The following is a 19,171-nucleotide window of genomic DNA, read 5'->3' as shown; positions in this document are numbered from 1 at the left end:
GAGCTAAAATTCACCACAAAGTCACTCGTGTGTTTGAGTCAAGTTTCCTCAAAAAAGGCTTAAAAAATTCAGCTCTTCTGACAGAATGGAACTCTGTTTTTTCCTTTAAAACACGGGGGAGGATGACTTAAGGTTCCCTAGGGAAAAAAGATATGAATCAAATGTTTGTCCTTCCTCCTCTGCGTCCTAGTGTTTCCTCCAGGTGTGTCCTCAGTGTCGCACCGTGCTCCTGTCCATATCTCCCTCTTGGGAAGTCCTCTCGGTGTGCAGGTGAGGAGGTTTTTATCATCACCTGTTGTCTTGGCTCTTGGATTGAGTTCCTGCACCTCTGCCCCCACTCACTATCTCTTGGTCTTTTAAGTGACACTCTATACCTCCTCAACTTTACCTCTCTCACGTTATCTACCTGTAACACATCGACCTATCTCTCTCCTTCTCTTCCTCCCCTTCCTCCACCTCCTCCCCTTCATCACAGGTGAGCACTCCTCCTCCTCCTCCTCCTCCCTTTCTCGCTTTATCGCAGCTACCCCTTCTCAGAAATGGCAAATATGTTTCACGAAAACGTGCTTTTGCTCCTCAGGGATTGTGTCATAATCTTGTGTTTTCCTCTCCCGTATTTCCTTCTTGTCTTTATTTTTCTCCTCCTCTCCTCCTCTCCTCTTACTTGTCACCATCACTCCAACGCCCCCTCCCTGACAGTAATCCTCGTCGCTCTCCACGCTGCTCCTTCCTCTCAATCCATCCGCCCTAAATCCCCCCCTTGTCCTCTCCCCTGTCAAATGTTCTGCCTTTGTTGTAACACAAATTGGATTCTTTTGGCCGTGTCCAGGTCAGCGGTGAGGAGAGGGAGTGATGCAACGCATCCGGCCGCTGTGTGATGATTGAAAGACTTTTTGTTTGGCTACAAGCCATCGCCACACCGCTGCCCTGCGTGCGTAATCTCATCCAGCAAGGCATGACTGAGCGCACACAGGTGAGCAAGTCACCGCTGACCTCTATTTATAGACGCGCATCTTCACGCAAGCGTGTAAGCATTTTCACAATTATTGCGCCTTTGAGCTCTCTGAAACAGCCCCGCAGTTAGTCGCCTTTGTGGCTTCCGTCTGAAGCGGCTCATTCCACCAAAAGCTGCAGCCTCCTGTAAATATATTTGTCTCCCTCCCTCCAGTCCGAAAGGCAGGTGTCTGGCAGCTTTGAGCAGATAAAGCGTCTCACTTTTCGCCCTGTTTGCCATCTCTGCGCCTCCTGCTTTCTCTCCTGTTAACCCGCATTAAACATTTCTCGGCGTATATTCTCCAGAGTTAGCGTGTAGTTTGACTTCTCTGCAGTTTCCATTAATCACTTAAACCCCCATCTTCCAGTGTCTTTCTTTAGCCCCTGCTTCCCGTCCCTCTCCTCATCGATTATTGATGTGGAGGAGGGAGAGGCAACTTCTTGAGCGGAGGCAGAAAAGAGATCCATTACAGAAAAGCTGAGTTACACGCACTTGAGGGGGTCGAAAAATAGTCGGTTGTATTTTAAGAAACAGATCCGTCATTGCGAGAGAGAGAGAGAGAGAGAGAGAGAGAGAGAGAGAGAGAGAGAGAGAGAGAGAGAGAGAGGGGGGGGAAAGATGGACGATGAGTGAGAGCGAGATGAAAAAAAGGATGATGGGGATGGAAATGGTGGGTCTCTCCTCCAGACTTTGTCACCTTGACCCCCGCTGGACCAACGACAGACAGGTGGGATGGATGACGGAGGGAGTGGCAGCAGAGCAGTAATGTAGAAGTGACGGCTTGTGTTACTGCATGTTGATCAGCCAGCAATAATATCTAATTACAGATCAGGACAGTGAGAGGGGGAGCGGGTCGGCCTGGGCGCGACGCTGACAGGTAGAGAGTCTTAAATCCGGCGCGTCTTATGGTTAATGTAGAGCGCAGATGACGCACAGAGATTAAACCGACGTGGACAACAGATACGTCTAATTTGGGTCAGACTAATTCTCATTATTTATTTGTTTGTAATAGTAGTCACAGATGAGCAAACTGCTCATCTGGCACAAGAGGACGCGTTAACCTGACTTAACTGGACAGTGACAAAGGAACACTGTGCGTATCTGTGACCGGTAAACACAAGACAACACAAGAGTCCCGCACAGACAATCACACGATTAACCTGACGAATGCTGATTTAGAGGACAATGTCACATGTGCGTTCATTTTTAATCACATCATTTTCATCTGTCATTAAATCCCATTTGGGGGACCTTGGGGTTTTTCACCCTAACCCTTAAGACATGCAGAACAACCACAGAGCCACTACTGCAGGCTACAGTGTGTAAAAGCATGTTTATATGACCCATACACAGCCCAAACACCACTCAAATAAACAACTAAACATCAAACTTCATGGATCACCCTAACCCCTAACCCTAGAAAATTGGCTTGAGGCTTAAAAGGTTAAAAAACCTTTGTGCGCGTGATCGGGTTGAATGTGGAAACAAAACATGGCTCATAAGATCACACGACATCTGCGTCTTCTCATGTGAGCTAAAATTTTTGACGTGTGAAAAGAAAATGATGTTACACGTGAACTGGACATTTTCACAGGTGATCAGGTTTTTTTTAATTTTTTTTACGCAAGAGATTTACATTTTTGCAGGTGAATGGCAAATGTTTGTATGTTTGTATCAGGTTTTTTGTCACATGCGGATCAGAATTTCTACACGTTGTCATCAGGCAAATATTCAGTTGATGTTGACACAAACAGGACGTTGTTTCCTCTCTGACTCATTATAAACAAAAAATCTAAACTAATAAACTAAATAAATGCAAAAGTGTATCTATTGAAGGGTCGGTTACATCGATATAAGATTGTATTGTTTGCACTCTGTGTCTAAAAGCTCATGAGACAAACAGGTCTCTCAGGTGTCTCACTGCATCTTTAAATGACAAGTGGACGCAAGTGGACAATCGTCCGTCCTGGGTCGTCTCTGTCTTCAAAGACTGATGGTTTCTCATTCCAGATGTTCACGTCAGATTTGAATCTCTTGTCTCTTCTCTCTTGTGTGAATGATACTTTAGATTTGCTTCCTGCTTGTAGTCTGTCCTCTTTCAGGGACAGGTCGTGTGGTAAATGTCCCTGATTTTTGGCAGCACCTGCAAGACGTTGAATGTCCTCGTGGATACATATGCTTCATATATGTTATCCTGAGTGCCGATACTGTGATCTGATGGTGGCCTGTCCAGCACACAGGACATCCAGTGCAGGTCTGTTCCTTGCTTGGAAAGAAAACCCTCCTCTGTTGCTCTACCTGTGGTTTCTTACAGTTCTTCAAAAGAAGTGTTCTATCATCCAAATGAAAGGTCTTTACTCTAGAAGGTGTCATATTCTGCAGTCTCTTGTAGCCCCTTGAAGTGATTTGTGATATTGGGGTTATGTAGAAAAAATGACTTGACATAACTGGAAATCCTGATAACTGCATCACACATACATGCTGCATGTACTCTGCATCACCCTTTAGATGAACTCTGGGCTTAAAGCTTCAGTGGGATGCAGTTGCTGTAAATTGGCCTCCAGATGGTTCACAAAAGCTCAATGTGAAAATCACTGAGGAGGGGAGTGATGCTGTGTTAGTTGTGGGCGCCCTCTGCTGGAATCAGACGTAACAACAACAACAACAACAACAACAACGGCCTCAGTCAGAAAATTTAATCATATGATCAAAATCTCACATCCACTCTCTTCAGTGTTTTTCTCTGGTCATAACAAAACACACATTTCATTAGAAAAGCAGGATTCGACACATGTTAGTTATGAAACGGTAAAATAAAAGAAACACATGATGATATTTTGTACATTGGATATAATTACAAAACACACATTAAGATGTTGCAGCAAAATCAGTTGATTTCAATAAAAGAAAAAGTCAAAGTTGTCCTGTGGAGCTGTCTTGTAAACAACGTAAACAACCTGTGCTTATGTTCCGTGTGACTCACCCAAAATAACTCATCTACTGAATGAAATGTGAAGCCAATTTTTAAATCCTTCGTCGTTTACTTCCATGTTTACCAGCTGGCCATCTTCACCCAGTCCATAATGGAGCATTTCATGACATGTTATCACCATTTCTGCATCAGTGGAACGGAGTGTAAGAATTGGCAGAGGGAGATAAACACGACTCAACTGTGTCCAAAACTCCACAGGGAAACTTTAAGTCTTTGGTTACATTAGCAAGCAAACATGCCTCACACCTTTTCTAATGAATTCAGCACCAATACACACTTTCTTATTGTCAAACAAGTTAGGTTGTCGGTTTGTGTTTCAGTCCGAAATCCATTCATTTCTACTTAAAGGTGCAATAATTAAGAATTTTACTTGAAAACATAAAGAAAACAAAAGACAATTACTGAGATTATTAACAGAATGTAAAGAAATATTAGTGGTGACGTTATCCACTGAAGTTAGCATGCTAACCAGCTAGCCCCAGTTGTCAAAGGCACTTCGCTAGCGGTGCTAACATCAACACTCCACCAGTGCTACGAGCTCATAGTCCAGACATGCTCACATCAGGTATCTAGCTGCTGCTGCTACTGCTGCTGTTAATGGTCACTCAGATGATATGCTGTACTCTATTTGTTTGGAGTATGTATTCAACGTGTGGGCAATTCTTACACATGTGCCTTTAAGATGTTCATCTCTTTTTTTTTTTAAATGTAATATAAAACAGTCAAGATCATTTAATCATACCAGCTGGGCAGTGCAGTTTTTAGAAACCATTACTCAAACAGGAGGAGCTGATTGATTTTTTGTGGAATACTTTCAGCTGCGGATTAATACATGTTTGTGACACTAGTGAAGATTTATGACAGCAGCAAACTGTTTTTGGGATCAAGTCAAGATAAACTACAGTGCCCGTCTCCAGGAACATGTAATCCAGTACAAAAATGTGGCTCAGGGATGTGTTTTTAATATTTTTTTTTGCAATATAGCAGTAATATATGGCACAGAGGAGTGAAACACACGAGGCTTGGGACACGCAGACATTTGTGTCCCTAGCCTACTACATTGTTAGTAGGAGCAATTCATTGCTTGTTTAGGTTTTTTCATGGGATTGGTTGACAGCAAGCTAAATGTAGAATATCAGCATCTCTCTCCTCTAAAGTGTTATTTGTCTTCTCCTCAAGGAGTTTTTATCCGGCCTAACAAGAATGTTGTCAGCGTGTTGATCAGCACCACATTGTTAGAAAAGTCTCTGTGACGATGCAGATGTGTTAACGCTCTCAAGATGAGTCTATTCTGAACCTGCTGATGCACAGCGTCAGTCACATCTATCCCCAGTACGGCGTCACTATGGCGATCGGCTCCCGGTTGTGTCCGTTGATAATGGGCCAGGGGTTGAAGTACGGGAAGACTGGCTCCTTGAATTTAGCATCATAGAAGGTGAAGAGGTGGCTCATGTCTCCCGCATCATAAAATGCCACTATCCCACGGCTGTAGTCCAGATAGACCCCCACCCTCTTGGGGGGTTTGGAGGGATATACCAAGCTCTCCTCTGTGTCGGTGCAAGCTTCATACTCGCTGGTGCCGTTACAGTTGTCCCTCAGCACCAGGGTCCAGAAGCCGTCTTCTGGGCAGAGGCTGATCTCCTCCTTCCTGTTGACGGAGGCCGTGGCCACGCCGAGACCCCACGCTGTCTTAGAGCCCACCTCCACCTCCCAGTAGTGTCTGCCAGAAGAGTAGGCATCAGTGCCCAGCACGATGTTGTAGAGGGTGAAGCGCTCTGGGTTATTGGGCAGGTTAGGCTGGATTTTTCCCACCTGGACGCGGGTGCGACACGGGGAAACCCACAGGCACGGGTAGGCCGTGTCCGGGTCGAGGGACACTGGTGTGGAAGCTGAGAGGGGGGAAAAAAACTGTTAGAGATCTACAAATGCAACGACCAACATGTGTTTACAGAGAATGACGCAAGGAAGACTTCTTGGCTGTGACCTTCAACAAGACACTGAATGCCTCCGTGCTCAAACAGTGTAAGACGAGCTGGATAAGAGCATCAGCTACATGATACAAATAAAATATAAATGATACGGCATCAAGATAGAAAACTGATGTGGGAGTTTCATTTGACACCATCATCAACAATGCATGATGACCTGTCATTGATTAATGACCCGAACAGACCCAAATGAAATATTTGCCAGTGAGGGAATGTGACTAAGTACATTTACTTAAATACTGTACCTACATACAGATTTGAGGTACTACATTTATTGCTATTTTATACTTTCAAAGGCAAATATTGTACTTTTTACTCCACTTTTTACTTTAATTTACTTCTTTTGATACTTTTGATAGTTCAGTATATTCATTGCCGGACACTTTAAGACTTTAACTCGAGTACTTTTCATATGGGTGACTTTCACTTTTACTAAATGAATGTTTTAACACAATCTCCAGGCTTGGGGAGTAATGGGATACATGAGGCAGGATTACATAATCAGGATACAAAATAAGTTAATTGTATTCCAGTGAAGTTTCATAAAAAAGATGTAAAAAGATTTATTCAGTAAAAAAAGGGGATTACTATCTGGACTACAGTTATAAAATAAATATGATGCAAAACACTTTACAAATGAATAGAAATAAAAGTAATTTGTCTTTTTCTATTTTCTTGTGTTTAGGAATAGTAATATACATATATAAAATATACACTGTGTATATATCAGAATACATTTTTAAAGTAGCCCTCCCGACCCTGACGATGTGTTTATATACTTTTCCTCAGGTCATTTTTACTAACCTGGTCATCTCATATGCAACTTTCAAATAAACTGGCAGCTGAAATTAAGTTTGGACTGCAGATACAGTCATGACTCACACAGAACAGGTCGATACTAGACTGAACATATCATGAAAAGTCTTTTGTAGATTCAGCCAACTTCTTTTCCTACAAATGCAGTAGTTTTTTCTTCAGCCTCTGCTGCATCCATCTTGTCTGTTCTCTACAAACTCTCTTCTCAGATGTCGTGTGCACACATGTGTTTACATACCTGGCTGAATAATGGAGCTCATTTTCCTCCAGGTTCTGTACTGCAGAGGTCCCAGGAACTCACTTGACTGCAGGTTGATATCCACCTCTGGGGGGCGCTCGAACAAGCTCTCAGCCCTGACAGACAGCAAGAGATACAATGATTTTAAGCAGAGAGCAGCACAAGAGGGAAGTACATCATCAGTTTTTGGGCCGCTTAAGTCAATGAACATTACCAGAGAAGTCGTGTTTATATATATATAATAAGAGTCCTTTCACTACTATGAAAGGAGACAGTGTCAATGTTAATTATTCTTATCAACAGTTAAGACTTTATTCTTCCTGGTATGACAACGTGAGGCACAGATGACTAAACTACAATCATGCCCCCACATCCTGTTTCAACACAACTTGCAGCTAATCACGTAAACAAACCGCCTTTGTCTCGTCTATTAAGACATCTGAAGTAGGGCAAGAGTCGAGCAGAGACAGGAGGGCATGTGACCTACAAACCTACAAGGGTACAAGTCACAGTGACTTACAAAGACTAACAAAGTGCTGAATAAGATAAGAGTCAGGATGACACTCACCCTCCGATGAAATCTTTGATTCCCTGAAATGAAGAACAAAAAACAAACCGGTGATGACAAAATACTCTCTGATGTAAAGTTCAGATAATATCTCTAGCACCAACACAATATTCATAACAATACTCTTTGGTTTTTGGCTGCTGTGTTTGTATCTAGTTTTTTAATTTTTTTTTTAATCATCCTCTCCCTGCTCTCTCACCTTGAGCTGCTCTGGGTTTTCCTCCTCCATCAGCTTGAGGCGAAGCTGGTCAGCCGTACTTTCCAGCTGGCTGATTTGCTCGGTGGTCTGAGTAAGCGCCTCCTCCAGCTGGTTGAGTTTCTCCTCTTTCTGCTTCTGCAGTCTCTCCTTTATGCGCTCCTCCTCCTCGAGCAGAAACTCCCTCAGGCGACTGAACTCTGCAGCGACCAGCTCCTCCAGATCGCCCGCTCGCTCCTGAAAACAGAGAGAGGAGCGAGAACGTGGAGGAGGTTAGGTGATGTTTCCACCTCAGGCCAAAGTGATCACATTGTTGTGTTTCTAATGTTGCTCCAGTGGTGTGTGTTCACCCTTCTGTCAGTCTGATCTATCACCTACACTAACAACAGACTATAAATATGACTTCACTGAATCACACAGAGAAGAAAACCTTTAGCTCCTTTGGGTTAAACACATAGGAAGATGTCATGTTGTTTGATTACAATGGACTGACTGAAAAACCTACTGAGTTTTCTGACATTCATCTTCTGTTTGGAAATACCCTATGTTGTTCTTGTGTTTGATCCATTCAAACATGCACATCTGCACTTTGTAGATATCATACAGTCAGTGGAACAATGTCATTACTTAAAGCTCCCGCTGGTAAGACAGTAATACTGATGCTTTGGGTTCCCCAACTTCTTAAATACTGTAAATTCTGTAATACTGTAAAATACTTAAATTCTTAAATATGTAGGTTGAATCATCTGCTTTCCTAAACTACTTGACATGTTGGGAATGACCCTCAAAAATTAAAATATCTTTCCAATAGGAGCTTCAAGTTTTTCGATTTGATTACACTTCATACTTCTGGTCCACAATCATTCAGAGATAAATATTGTAGCCTTCTTTTCACTCAGTTAAGTTTTAGCCAGCAGCTATAGTAACTAGTTGCTTTACAGATTAGATTTAACATAGAAACTACATGAAAAGTCTGAATGATATGATGGATTGGTGCAGATTTAACTACAAAGACGGTCTATTTAAATTAGTAACAATGATCATCAACTCATCCAGCAACATCTACTGTTAAAATGCTCCTAACACATCTATGATCTAATATAAGGACTCCAACGAATAAACATTGCCAACCTACCACATTGATTCTACTGTTCTTCTGATGTAGAAAAACCTGAGACATCACCTGTTTAATTCCATGGGTTCTTCTACCTTGTCAACGCCTAACGCCTACATTTCCCACAATGCAGCTTGGCCAGTTCAGTAGGCTATTCTGCTCTGTTATACCACGAGCCACTATAACATCAGGCAGAGATGAGGAGCAGCGAGCCCAGCAATCACTCAACACACACACACACACACACACAGATTTTTTGCATTTCCAACTTTACTCAATTTACTCAAGTGTTTCAAGTGACACCACTTGAGACATTTTATCAGATTTTGCACAACTACTTGTGAGGACACAAATGTTTTTACACCACTTGTTCCACAGATGCAGTCAAACTCAGAAAGACTGAAAAAACATTTGTGTCCTAACACTTTAATGTGTACAACAGGTGAAGTAACCCTTTAGGTAATATAATCAAAGCAATCAAAGACTTTTACTTACTACTCACAAGAGTAACTTTAGATCGTTGTGTTGGTACTTTTACTTAAAGGGAACCTCCACCAATTGTACACAGTATGTTTACAGGTCTAAGGGAGTTCTTCTGCATGTGTATGTACAGTATTATAAAGCCTTTAGTGCCTCCAGTGATGTCACTCAGTGGCCATGTTGCATTGTGGGTAATGTAGGCACCAGGTTATTTAAAAAAAACAGGGTACTGGTCTAGCACTGCAGTCCTGTAACACTGTCGGACTCATTATGGACAGTTTAAGAACAAATGTTCAACTTCACACAGCAAAATCAGATATCGCTCTTTTTTAATTTCAATCAATCTTCTTCCTTTTCAAAACCTGCCGCCTAAATTACCCACAATGCAAATGTAGCCACAGTGTGACATCACAGGAGTTAATTTATCAGATTACATGCAGCTTCCTCTGGAGCCACAAAAGGCTTTACCCCCTTTAAGTAACAGGTGTTTATAGTTAATGCACTCCTTCACAACATAACCATCTAAGAAAACATTATGGTTTCAAGGTATATGGTATGACACAATTACTACTATTAGTATCAGTTGCAGTGATTTTAAAAGGAATAAAAATATGAGTGTCTTTCATGTCGTGACTGACAGGAAACTCGAACAATTACTTTTTGGAAAACTCTAATACAGGAGAATTTATTGCAAAACATGTATGACGTCATGTATGTTGTCATGTTTCATACCACAGTACACCTCGAAAACTGCATATCGGCGCAAACCGAGATCAAAGGTTGGCACGTTAAATGAGGGGCACTTACACACCACACACACACATACACACACACACACACAGGGGAAGGAAGAGAAATTTACAAGGAAAGATGAAGCGACAAACTTCAGTTCGGCCCCGTTGACCCACATCCTGTCAAGCTGACGGAGGAAACAGAGAAGTGAAAATCTGTGAAGTAGCACATAAACTGGGTCAAACAGACAGACAGCCACGCACAGGAAACATACATGCTGAGACAGACACACAGACGCACAGCTGGGAGAGAGAGAGAGGCGGTTTGTAGTAGCCTCCAGCAGAATTACATGTTGTTATCTGCCACAGCAGACACCCCGACACAGCAGATACACTACACTCATATCTCTGTTTGACACTCACACATAGAGACCTCTGTTTAAGGTGAAATTGTGCCAGCTGTTATCGCTTTCTGTTTGGGTGTGTGTGCCAGCTTTTGTACACTTGAACACGCTGTACTGGTGTGTGTGTGTGTGTGTGTGTGTTTTTGTGCTTGTAGAAGAACAGAGTGTGAGGAAGACAAACATGACGTGACAGGTATGACTGTTTATTAACCACCTGTCTGGGTTACGTGTAGGAACTCCACGTTTTTTACCAATCATGAGAATCCCCACGTTCACAAAAAGGTGGTTGAGTAACCAGGTGTTATGTCACTGCTAGTCATGATCGACGGGACGGTGTAAGTCACACGTCAGTCACGTCTGTCTGACAGGTGAGGGTGGAGGAGGAATGCAGGTGATGTTGCTTGGCTACCAGAATGACTGGTTCTATTCAAAGGATGTACACACACACACACACACACACACACACACACACACACACAAACAAAAGTATTTTCTCGTCTTTCTCTTCCACTGATGAACAATCGCACAAATCTCGATACCTTAATGAGGAGGATCTTGTCGTTGGTCTGACTCTGGAAGAGCGTGGCCTCTTCGGTCTGCAGCTGGACCCTCTCCAGAGCGACAGACAGCTTATCCTGTTGGTAGGCAGCAGAAATGGACAATCACATGCGAGAAACCGCGTCACCAAACAAGATTACACTTAAAAGAAAAGGTAATTTCATTGGCGTCTCCCTCTGAACAACAACTTTAACTGGAGTCATATGATGCCCGGTGCCCTTTTTCCGTAACTGACCTCTCTGACACTAAAAATTCAAACAAAAGAGGAATTCAGGAACGGGGAGACATGTTGAAACAGACTGAGAGGCCTCTGTGAGTGGAACAGACCGAAGATGTGAGGTTTTAAGTGCAGGGCAGTTCACAGAGGCCTGCTGAATTCCTGTAAAACACAAAGTACCCAAAGGCAGCCAGGGGCAAACAGGGAGTTTGTTTTTTTTTGTTTTTACTGCCATGTCACTGAAGTTTCTCTGTGAGAGCTCTCTGTGTGTTGACATCAGACCAGCAGATTTAGTTTTTTTTCTTAATAAACTACGTGTACACTGACATTTAGAAAAGTTGGCCAGCTCCTTCCAAGAACAAGTGGAGGAATGTGAAGAGCATGTTGGAGCAGGGCACTCCCTAAAACCTAAGGAGCTACTTTTATAGGCTTTCTCAGAGAGAGAGAGAGAAGGCTACATGTCTGAGTGAACTGAGATCACTTAAGCCTAAAGAAGTTGATCACAAATGAATAAAGATTGATCAGAGGTCAGTGTGTGTGATCCCAGCCATTAAAAGAGTACCTTGTAGTTTTCAAAAGCCTCGTTAATGGGGATGACATTGTGGGTCTTGTGGTCCCGGGACATGCCGCACACCAGACAGATGGGCAGCTGGTCGTCCTCGCAGTACAGCTTCAGCTTCTCCTCATGCTCCTCGCACATATCCATACCGGGACCCAGGCGCGGCCAGTGCCCGGTGGAGGAGGCCACGCTGCTCATGCTGGACCCGCGCTCCCGCTGCTCCGGCTCCTCCAGCGCGCCCTCCAGGTCCCACCCGGTGAGCCCGGAGGCCGTGTTCATGCCCCCGGCTCTCCTCACGCTGTCCACGACGTTGCACAGGAGCGAGTTGGGTCTCAGTTTGCGCCCGCACGACTTTCGGCACTTCGGGCAACTCGACAGCTCGTCCGCCTTGGCTTCCCAGCACTGGATGATGCACACCTGGCAGAAGTGGTGTCCGCACTCGAGGATCACCGGGTCGCGGAACAGCTCCAGACACACCGGGCAGGTGAGCTCCGACTGCAGCTCCTCAAGCGCGTGCGCCTCCGCCATTGTCAGTCACGCACATAATCCTGAGAGAGGAAGAAATGAAGATCTGACGGCAGAAACAGTAACGAGCAGAGAGCAGGCTGCCTTTCCGTTCAGAGACAGAGGGAGTGGTCTGAAGCTGACAGTGTTCACGGAAGAGACGGAGGGAGGGCGTGCAGAGACAGGCCGGGAGCCGCTCCGTGACGGGGCGTGTGGGCGGTGTGCGACCCGAACCACAGCAGCGAACCGCTCATATGTTACCTGTTTAATTAAATAAAGTAAAGTAGTACCGCACAGTAGATATAGTATGCACAGTCTAGATATAGACTCCAAAAAGACTCCAGAAAGTCACCCATTGGAGTCTTAAAAGTCTTAAAGTATCTTAATACGTGTGCTTAAGTTTTTCTTCTGGCAATATATTATGTCCCTCAGTTGAGTAAAAGTGTTAAAGTATCTGATAAAAAAAAATCTAAAAATGTAATTTTGGCAATAAATGTATCTACACTTATTTATAATTAGCTGCTTTGGCTCTAATGCAGCAGTCTGCAAATTATCTTGAGCATACCTTCACTCAAATAACACTTAAATACATGTAGGAGAGTAAAAATTACAATATAAATCAAAAGAAACTGTGACTTTAAATTTAGAGCAGAGGTAAACACAGGTGTTCATGTTGATCAACTCAGCCTGTGGTTGTAGGATGTCCTACCTGTGTAACAGGTGCCTCTTTATGAGTCAATACAGTAAAACTAGTTGCACAAAGTCGTTCTTTAAATAGATGTTACAGTTGTTAGGCTACTAAATGTTTAGCTCACAAACAACTTGCCTCATATTGTCAGGTGTCAGCTGGCTAACTGTTGTATAACCTAAGTTACACATTTAAAAATATATATATTTTTTAAGTTACACATTTTAAGGTCTATGACATGTTTTAAATTGATGAGTGAGATAATTCATGAATGCATCAAAGTGTTTAGTAATGTAAACGTAAAGATTAAAGATCTATTTACAAAATAAAATCATTAAAACCATTGTAACTCCATTAAATTACCAAGTAGGCCTAGCTAACATTGGTTAGCATAGTGGGCTAACACTCAGTCTAAATTACATTAATAGCTTACTAGCCTACTCATTATGAAATAGTCTGCACATGTTTTTGATCATGTGCCCATAAATTATGTAACATATAAAGGAATAGATGTTAGTTTAATGTAATAGTTACACTTTTCTCCTACTGTTAGGCTACTTTTCAAAGTTATGCTATTAGCTGTGCTAACAAGGCTAATCAAAGTTTTCTGCTTTTGACTGATTGAAGCTAGCATGTTTCCATAGCAGCCATTTTACACATTAAATTCTTTACTCAGACTTTAGGTTACATCAGGTTTTAACATTTTAACATGGATCTGTATTTTAGGCTTCAGTGTTTTTATGCCAGCAGCTATGTCTGTTTGTCTTTTTTGTTTGTATTTACAGACTTTATGACAATGCGCTCTTGAAATGTGCCACTATAAACTTTAGGGGAGCATTAGGGGAGCTTTAAGGCTCACTGATGTGAAACAAACATATCCAGCAGGTGGGCTGAGTGAGCCAGGTGCTCAGTAAGGTTTTAAACAGCCTACAGCTGCTGAGTGAGCAACACAAAACAAGAAAGAAGAAGGGAAACTAGCTGACACAGAAAAAAGTTGTTAAAGTCCAACAAAATTATGAATAAAGCCTACAGGGAGGGCCCCCTACCGACCCCAGTCATTTTCATATTGTCAACGAGTTTAGGCTCAGCTCAACTCTCCTCGGTGTGGAAAGTGAAACTAGGGTAATTCCTGGTCATCCGCAGGTTATGACTCGTCACCAATGACAGTAAATGCAACGTTATTACTCACAGTCCAACCAGTTTCACGAACTTGACCATGATTGGTTTCTGCATGCTTATTAGTCAGGCTGCTGCCAGGTGTCATGTCTCTGAACGCTCACTAGATGGCCACAATGAACCAGCACCATCTGAAATTTGTGCCCCTCCAACGCACAATCGGATCCTGGAATTTATTCTCAGGTAACAAATTTAAGACGATCGTCCTGTTTGTGTCGTGTGTGGTAGGGTAAATGTATTAATATGTTTAGACAGATTAAGTCTTCTGATTCCCCCTTTAAGAGAATCAACATTCACAAATCAGAATTGAATGCATAAATGTCTTGTTTTGAGAGGGAAGAGAAGGTGTTGAGGTGAGTCTTCCATTCAAGAGGATTTTTTTTTTTATAGCTAAAATGACCTAATTTTAGCTTAATTTAGGTCATTTTAGGTTACATCACTCTAGTTTTCCCATGTGTACATCATTTCTACAGTCTAACAACACATAAATACAGTAAAAATATCCTTTCTGATCAATCAGGAAATCTAAATCTGAGGGGTTCCCCACTAACCAATCTCGTATGTAACGAAACAGTTGAGAAATAATGAAAAATCGGAAATATTTCCAGAAAATCTTTCTGGTTCCCACAACTGGGGAAGTTTTGATGACAACAGAAACACAAGACAACACAGAAATTGGAGGGAAAAGGAACAAGAAACAAAGAAAGCTGACTCTGCTCAGATGAGTGTGTCTGCGTGATGATAGCAACGCACAAATTATTGGCAAAGAACATCTGAGGAGGCGTTAAAACAATACCTGGAGACAGTTTGAATGCAGGAATACTGACAATCAAAATGAGCAGTGGATCAAGCTCCATCATTTTAGACAAAGTGTAGGGAAATGCTGCGACACCTCAAGAGGTCTGCGGTCCCTCCAGTGATAAGACTTGGTGCTGGGGGGGGAAGTATCCAAGACAACATCGACTTCTTCCACAGCCAGCAACTATAAACAGCATTGTCAGTTCCTGTCAGTGTCTTTTTTAACCTCAATATAACTGGAACATGTCATCTGTCACCAGATACATGACTGCTGTGATGTGAAAAAGTTGTGATGCTCACTGTGGGTTATTTTTTTTCTATTTTTCTTTCGCAATCACCATTTGATAAACATCTTGACATGTAATTCTCGCCACCTCAGCTGACTGGTCACAAAAGCACTAATGCAGAAACAAAGTTTCCCAGAGGGCCCGCTGACTGCTGGTTAACAGGGGAAGTTTGATAACAAACTGGGGTTTAGGGGGTGGGGTTCGAACTGTCACCGTCCTGCTGTCAGTGTATTTAAGAGGAAACTCAACAAACGCCTCTACTCCAGATGCTGAAGGGACACAAAGGAAATATAGGCTTTGTTGAACTCTGGAGCTGCGTCTGAGAGGAAGTCTGTCAAAGCCTCCGCTCACTGGTATCTCTCTCCAGCCAGCCTGCTGATCTGTTGTGCAAGATGTCTCAAACGAAGATGCTGCAATTCTCCACAGGAGCTCTGCTTCTCCTTCTACCCTGGTTTGGCGGACTGGTCCTCGGAGAGATCAGCGACAACTTTTCCCAGTGCCTCAATTTCTTCTACAATGAAACCCCACCGAGCGGTATTCCTGCTGCGGGATACCAGCCAATATGCCAGCGCTACAAGAACCAGTACCACTTTGCCAGCCTGTATCACCGTCAGCACCGTGCACCTTTGTACTCTGCCTACATACTCAGTCCTGCAGATGGCAAACGGCCCAATAACACTTGGAAATATGAACCGCAGGTAAGTGTTGTTCAACAGCAGAGATTTTCTTTGCAGACTGGCAGGTGTTTTTCTTTTTTTCTATTTCTTCCACCTCTCCACCTCCACCTCACTCCTCTCTGTATAACAGCACCACAAGGAGGTGATGTCATCGTTAGTTAGTTGGCTGGTTTGTCAGCAGGATTACACAAAATGTGCTTCCAGATATCCACCAAACTTGGATGGAGGATGAGTCTTGACCTAGAATGGACCTCATTAACTTATGTTGTGGATCTTTTTTTGTATCTTGATGAAAATGGCAGGAGTATTTAGGAGGCTGGTATCTGTGAGTGAGTACAAACGAGGACTGTTTGGCCTTGGTGGAGGTATGCACTCTACTAAGGGCTATTCTAGTTTTTAAGCTGCTATGGAGCATCATAGTTGAAATAGCTCCTAGATCCTATAGTTTGTTAATTTGAGAGAATGCAGACATCTCTAAGGCCATTGTGGGCAAAACTTTTCACACCAAAATAGTCTAGATGTCAGTGAAGTAAAACAGTTATTTTTGATTTGGTGTGAACTGTCCCTTTAAGATAACACAGGTTTCGCAAACACACTTTAGAAGTTTGTGTTAGGTTCTTGTGGTTGGTGTGCCATTAGCAGAAGTAGAGGGACGCTCTCTTACAGTGAAAATATAAAAATGCTGATCTTTTCTCTGCTGAGGTTAGGAAAGCTGTGACTTTCATTTTAATTTTTCTTTTGCGAACTCCCGAGTGAATCAGTCAGACTCTCATTCAGACAAAGTAATTACACAAAGACTCTTAGTTAGTATAAAAGATCAAAAAGCAGCAAAAAACTATTTTGTAATGTCTAAACTGTGTTCTTCCCCCATCGTGTGTCATGAAGTTGGCATTTTCCCGTGCCAGCCCGGAGATGAAATCCTTCTATGGAGACGCCCCAGTGGACCAGAATGTGATCGAGAGCCAGGCGGTGCTTGAGGACTACAAGAACTCCGGCTACACCAAAGGCCACCTCAATCCCAGCATGCACCAGAAGACGATGGCAGACCGAGAGGCCACCTTCACCCTGACAAACATCGTCCCTCAGCAAGCAGGCTCCAACAGCGGACCCTGGAGTGGTCTGGAGAGGGAGGTGTTGGGAAAATTCAAGGCCTACTGCAACGGGTCAATGTACGTGATCACCGGAGCTCTGCCTTATATCACGGAACGCTGGATTAATAACAGGGTGTCTGCTCCCGAGTACATGTGGTCTGCCTACTGCTGCCCATCCTACAGTAGCAACCTTCCAACGTCCATGAAGAAGTTTTTCCCCACGTATGCTGCAGTGGGAAGGAACGACCGCAACAGTTCACAGGAGATCGTGCCGGTTAATGTCAAGGCGAGGGCCTCGGTGAGGGGCTATGACGTGAGGAGGATGTCTTTAGAGACTCTGGAGGACATCCTGGCGCAGAGGCTGGGCATGCCCATCAGTCTGTTTCATGGACAGTGTCAGTAGCAAGGACAGAAAAGCTTTAGTACCTTGTTGAAATCAAATGTGCACTGCAGCCACCAGTCAAGAAGTCTTCCTGACACGTTTTAATAGCTGAATGAGTCTTTAATTGACCAGGACAGGATAATGATGTTGTGATTTTACCAATATAACAAAACTGAAATGAATGAGTCTATTGATGAAACAAATCAAACAAAATGTTGATTATATTTTCAGAAAAGAGAATGCCATTGGTTTAAATGTCCTTGCATGGACATTTTTTATTTAAGCTGTTGACACAAATGCAAAATCCTCCAAATAAAAGGGTCACATTCTGTACCGAAGCATTAAAGTACTGTGTGACATCATGCAACAGCAGCCATTAGCTGTTACGGCTAACTGTGGTGTCTTCCATATTAAACTGGATTAACCTGCTGGGGGCCCTGGGGCAAAATGAGCTAATGAGCTATGACATCTATTTACCTCCCAAATTCATCCCACTCTCTGTGCAAATGTGTAGAGTCTTTGTGTTGTGGGAGACGATGTAAGTTGGCTGTGAGGTAAATTAAACAAACCCGTTCAGTCAGTAATAAACCTTATTCACACGACGCTCAACTTCATCTGAAATCACTCTCAGGATGTGAAGCTCAGATGTTGTACTGCTGAGCTCCAGGTTGCAAATCCTACAAACAAAGGAAATCTGAAATGTTTTTTTATGATTTCACCGCCTCCAGATTGTTCTGCAACGGAAAAGTCAAAATCTGGAGGAGAATTCGAGCATTGAGCCAATTAAGCATTCAATCACTTCCAAGCAATTTCATTATTTCCTGCTTGATAACATCCAGTGTGTTTCATTTCCAGCCTTATATAAATGTGTATGATGTGCTTTTTGTTACTTGGACTTTCGTCATCGTTTCACTGCTTCCTGATCGACCAGTAAGTGAAAAGCCGACCCATTAGCTTCAGTAAGATAACAGCTTACGCTCGGCTACTTTCTAGCTAAATTTACAGTTTGATGAAAGTTACACGATACGATAGGAAAGGCTCAAATAAACTCTAAAAATATCAATGCACACCTTTAGTCAAAGTCACATTTAGTATCGAAGTGAAACACACTGGATGTAATGAAAATGGTAATGTTAGCCTGGATGCTAATGTTAGCAAATAGACTGTTTTACCTTGAAATGTGGCCTGATGTCCCTCTAGATTTTCATTATCCATCAACTTTTCAGCCGCCAATCAATCAAGAGCTGGTAAAATGGTGACAATGTGTCAGACTTGCTTTGTTTATACAACTTGCAACTGGGAACACAGCAGCGTGACATTATCTCAGTGTTTAAACTTCCCATCCTGACAGTAACGTCAAAGGAAAAATGGCCCCCGTGTGAATGTGGTCGATATGCAACATTTAGGCACAAAGCTGGAAAACTGAATGAAGGTATATAAACTCTATACCAACTCACTTGGTATGATGCAACCTCCAGATGTAAAGTAGATAATACTGTTTGTCAATACAATAAACTAGAACAGCTGACCATGAAAATAAATCAAATATTACATGATTTGAACATCCATGCTGCGCAGAATGTTAAAGAATGTCTTTCCCCCTGCTTCAAATCAACTCCATGCTTTCATTGCTGATGTCATTGATTTTGGTTTATTATAAATAAATGAAATAAATACACTTCTGGTGTAGATCCCCTTCTTGTTGCCCTCACT

General features: G+C 42.7%; 2 protein-coding genes across 3 annotated transcripts; one reads left to right on the top strand and one right to left on the bottom strand.

Annotated features, from left to right (window-relative positions):
• Positions 1–3,674: 3,674 nt before the first annotated feature.
• Positions 3,675–12,666, bottom strand: LOC119006969 (zinc-binding protein A33-like). The gene is made up of 6 exons (XM_037076151.1): positions 11,859–12,666; positions 11,061–11,156; positions 7,796–8,029; positions 7,597–7,619; positions 7,029–7,144; positions 3,675–5,875 (listed from the first exon to the last, which is right to left on the bottom strand). Exons 1-6 carry the CDS (start codon positions 12,381–12,383, stop codon positions 5,310–5,312), a joined length of 1,560 nt encoding a protein of 519 aa, XP_036932046.1. The 5' UTR covers positions 12,384–12,666; the 3' UTR covers positions 3,675–5,309.
• Positions 12,667–13,122: 456 nt separating this feature from the next.
• LOC119006972 (endonuclease domain-containing 1 protein-like) lies at positions 13,123–19,095 on the top strand. Of its 2 annotated transcripts, XM_037076157.1 has the most exons (3): positions 13,123–14,406; positions 15,735–16,006; positions 16,871–19,095. In XM_037076157.1, the coding sequence occupies exons 1-3, from the start codon at positions 14,331–14,333 to the stop codon at positions 17,477–17,479; spliced, it is 957 nt and encodes a 318-aa protein (XP_036932052.1). In that variant the 5' UTR covers positions 13,123–14,330; the 3' UTR covers positions 17,480–19,095. The 2 variants fall into 2 exon arrangements, with proteins under 2 accessions (XP_036932052.1, XP_036932053.1); XM_037076158.1 differs by lacking the exon at positions 13,123–14,406 and having other exon boundaries at positions 14,500–16,006; positions 16,871–19,092.
• Positions 19,096–19,171: the final 76 nt, after the last annotated feature.

Source organism: Acanthopagrus latus, chromosome 18 (genome assembly GCF_904848185.1).
Source record: "Acanthopagrus latus isolate v.2019 chromosome 18, fAcaLat1.1, whole genome shotgun sequence".
NCBI classification, from domain to species: domain Eukaryota; kingdom Metazoa; phylum Chordata; class Actinopteri; order Spariformes; family Sparidae; genus Acanthopagrus; species Acanthopagrus latus.
This window is presented reverse-complemented; position numbering and strand designations above follow the sequence as displayed.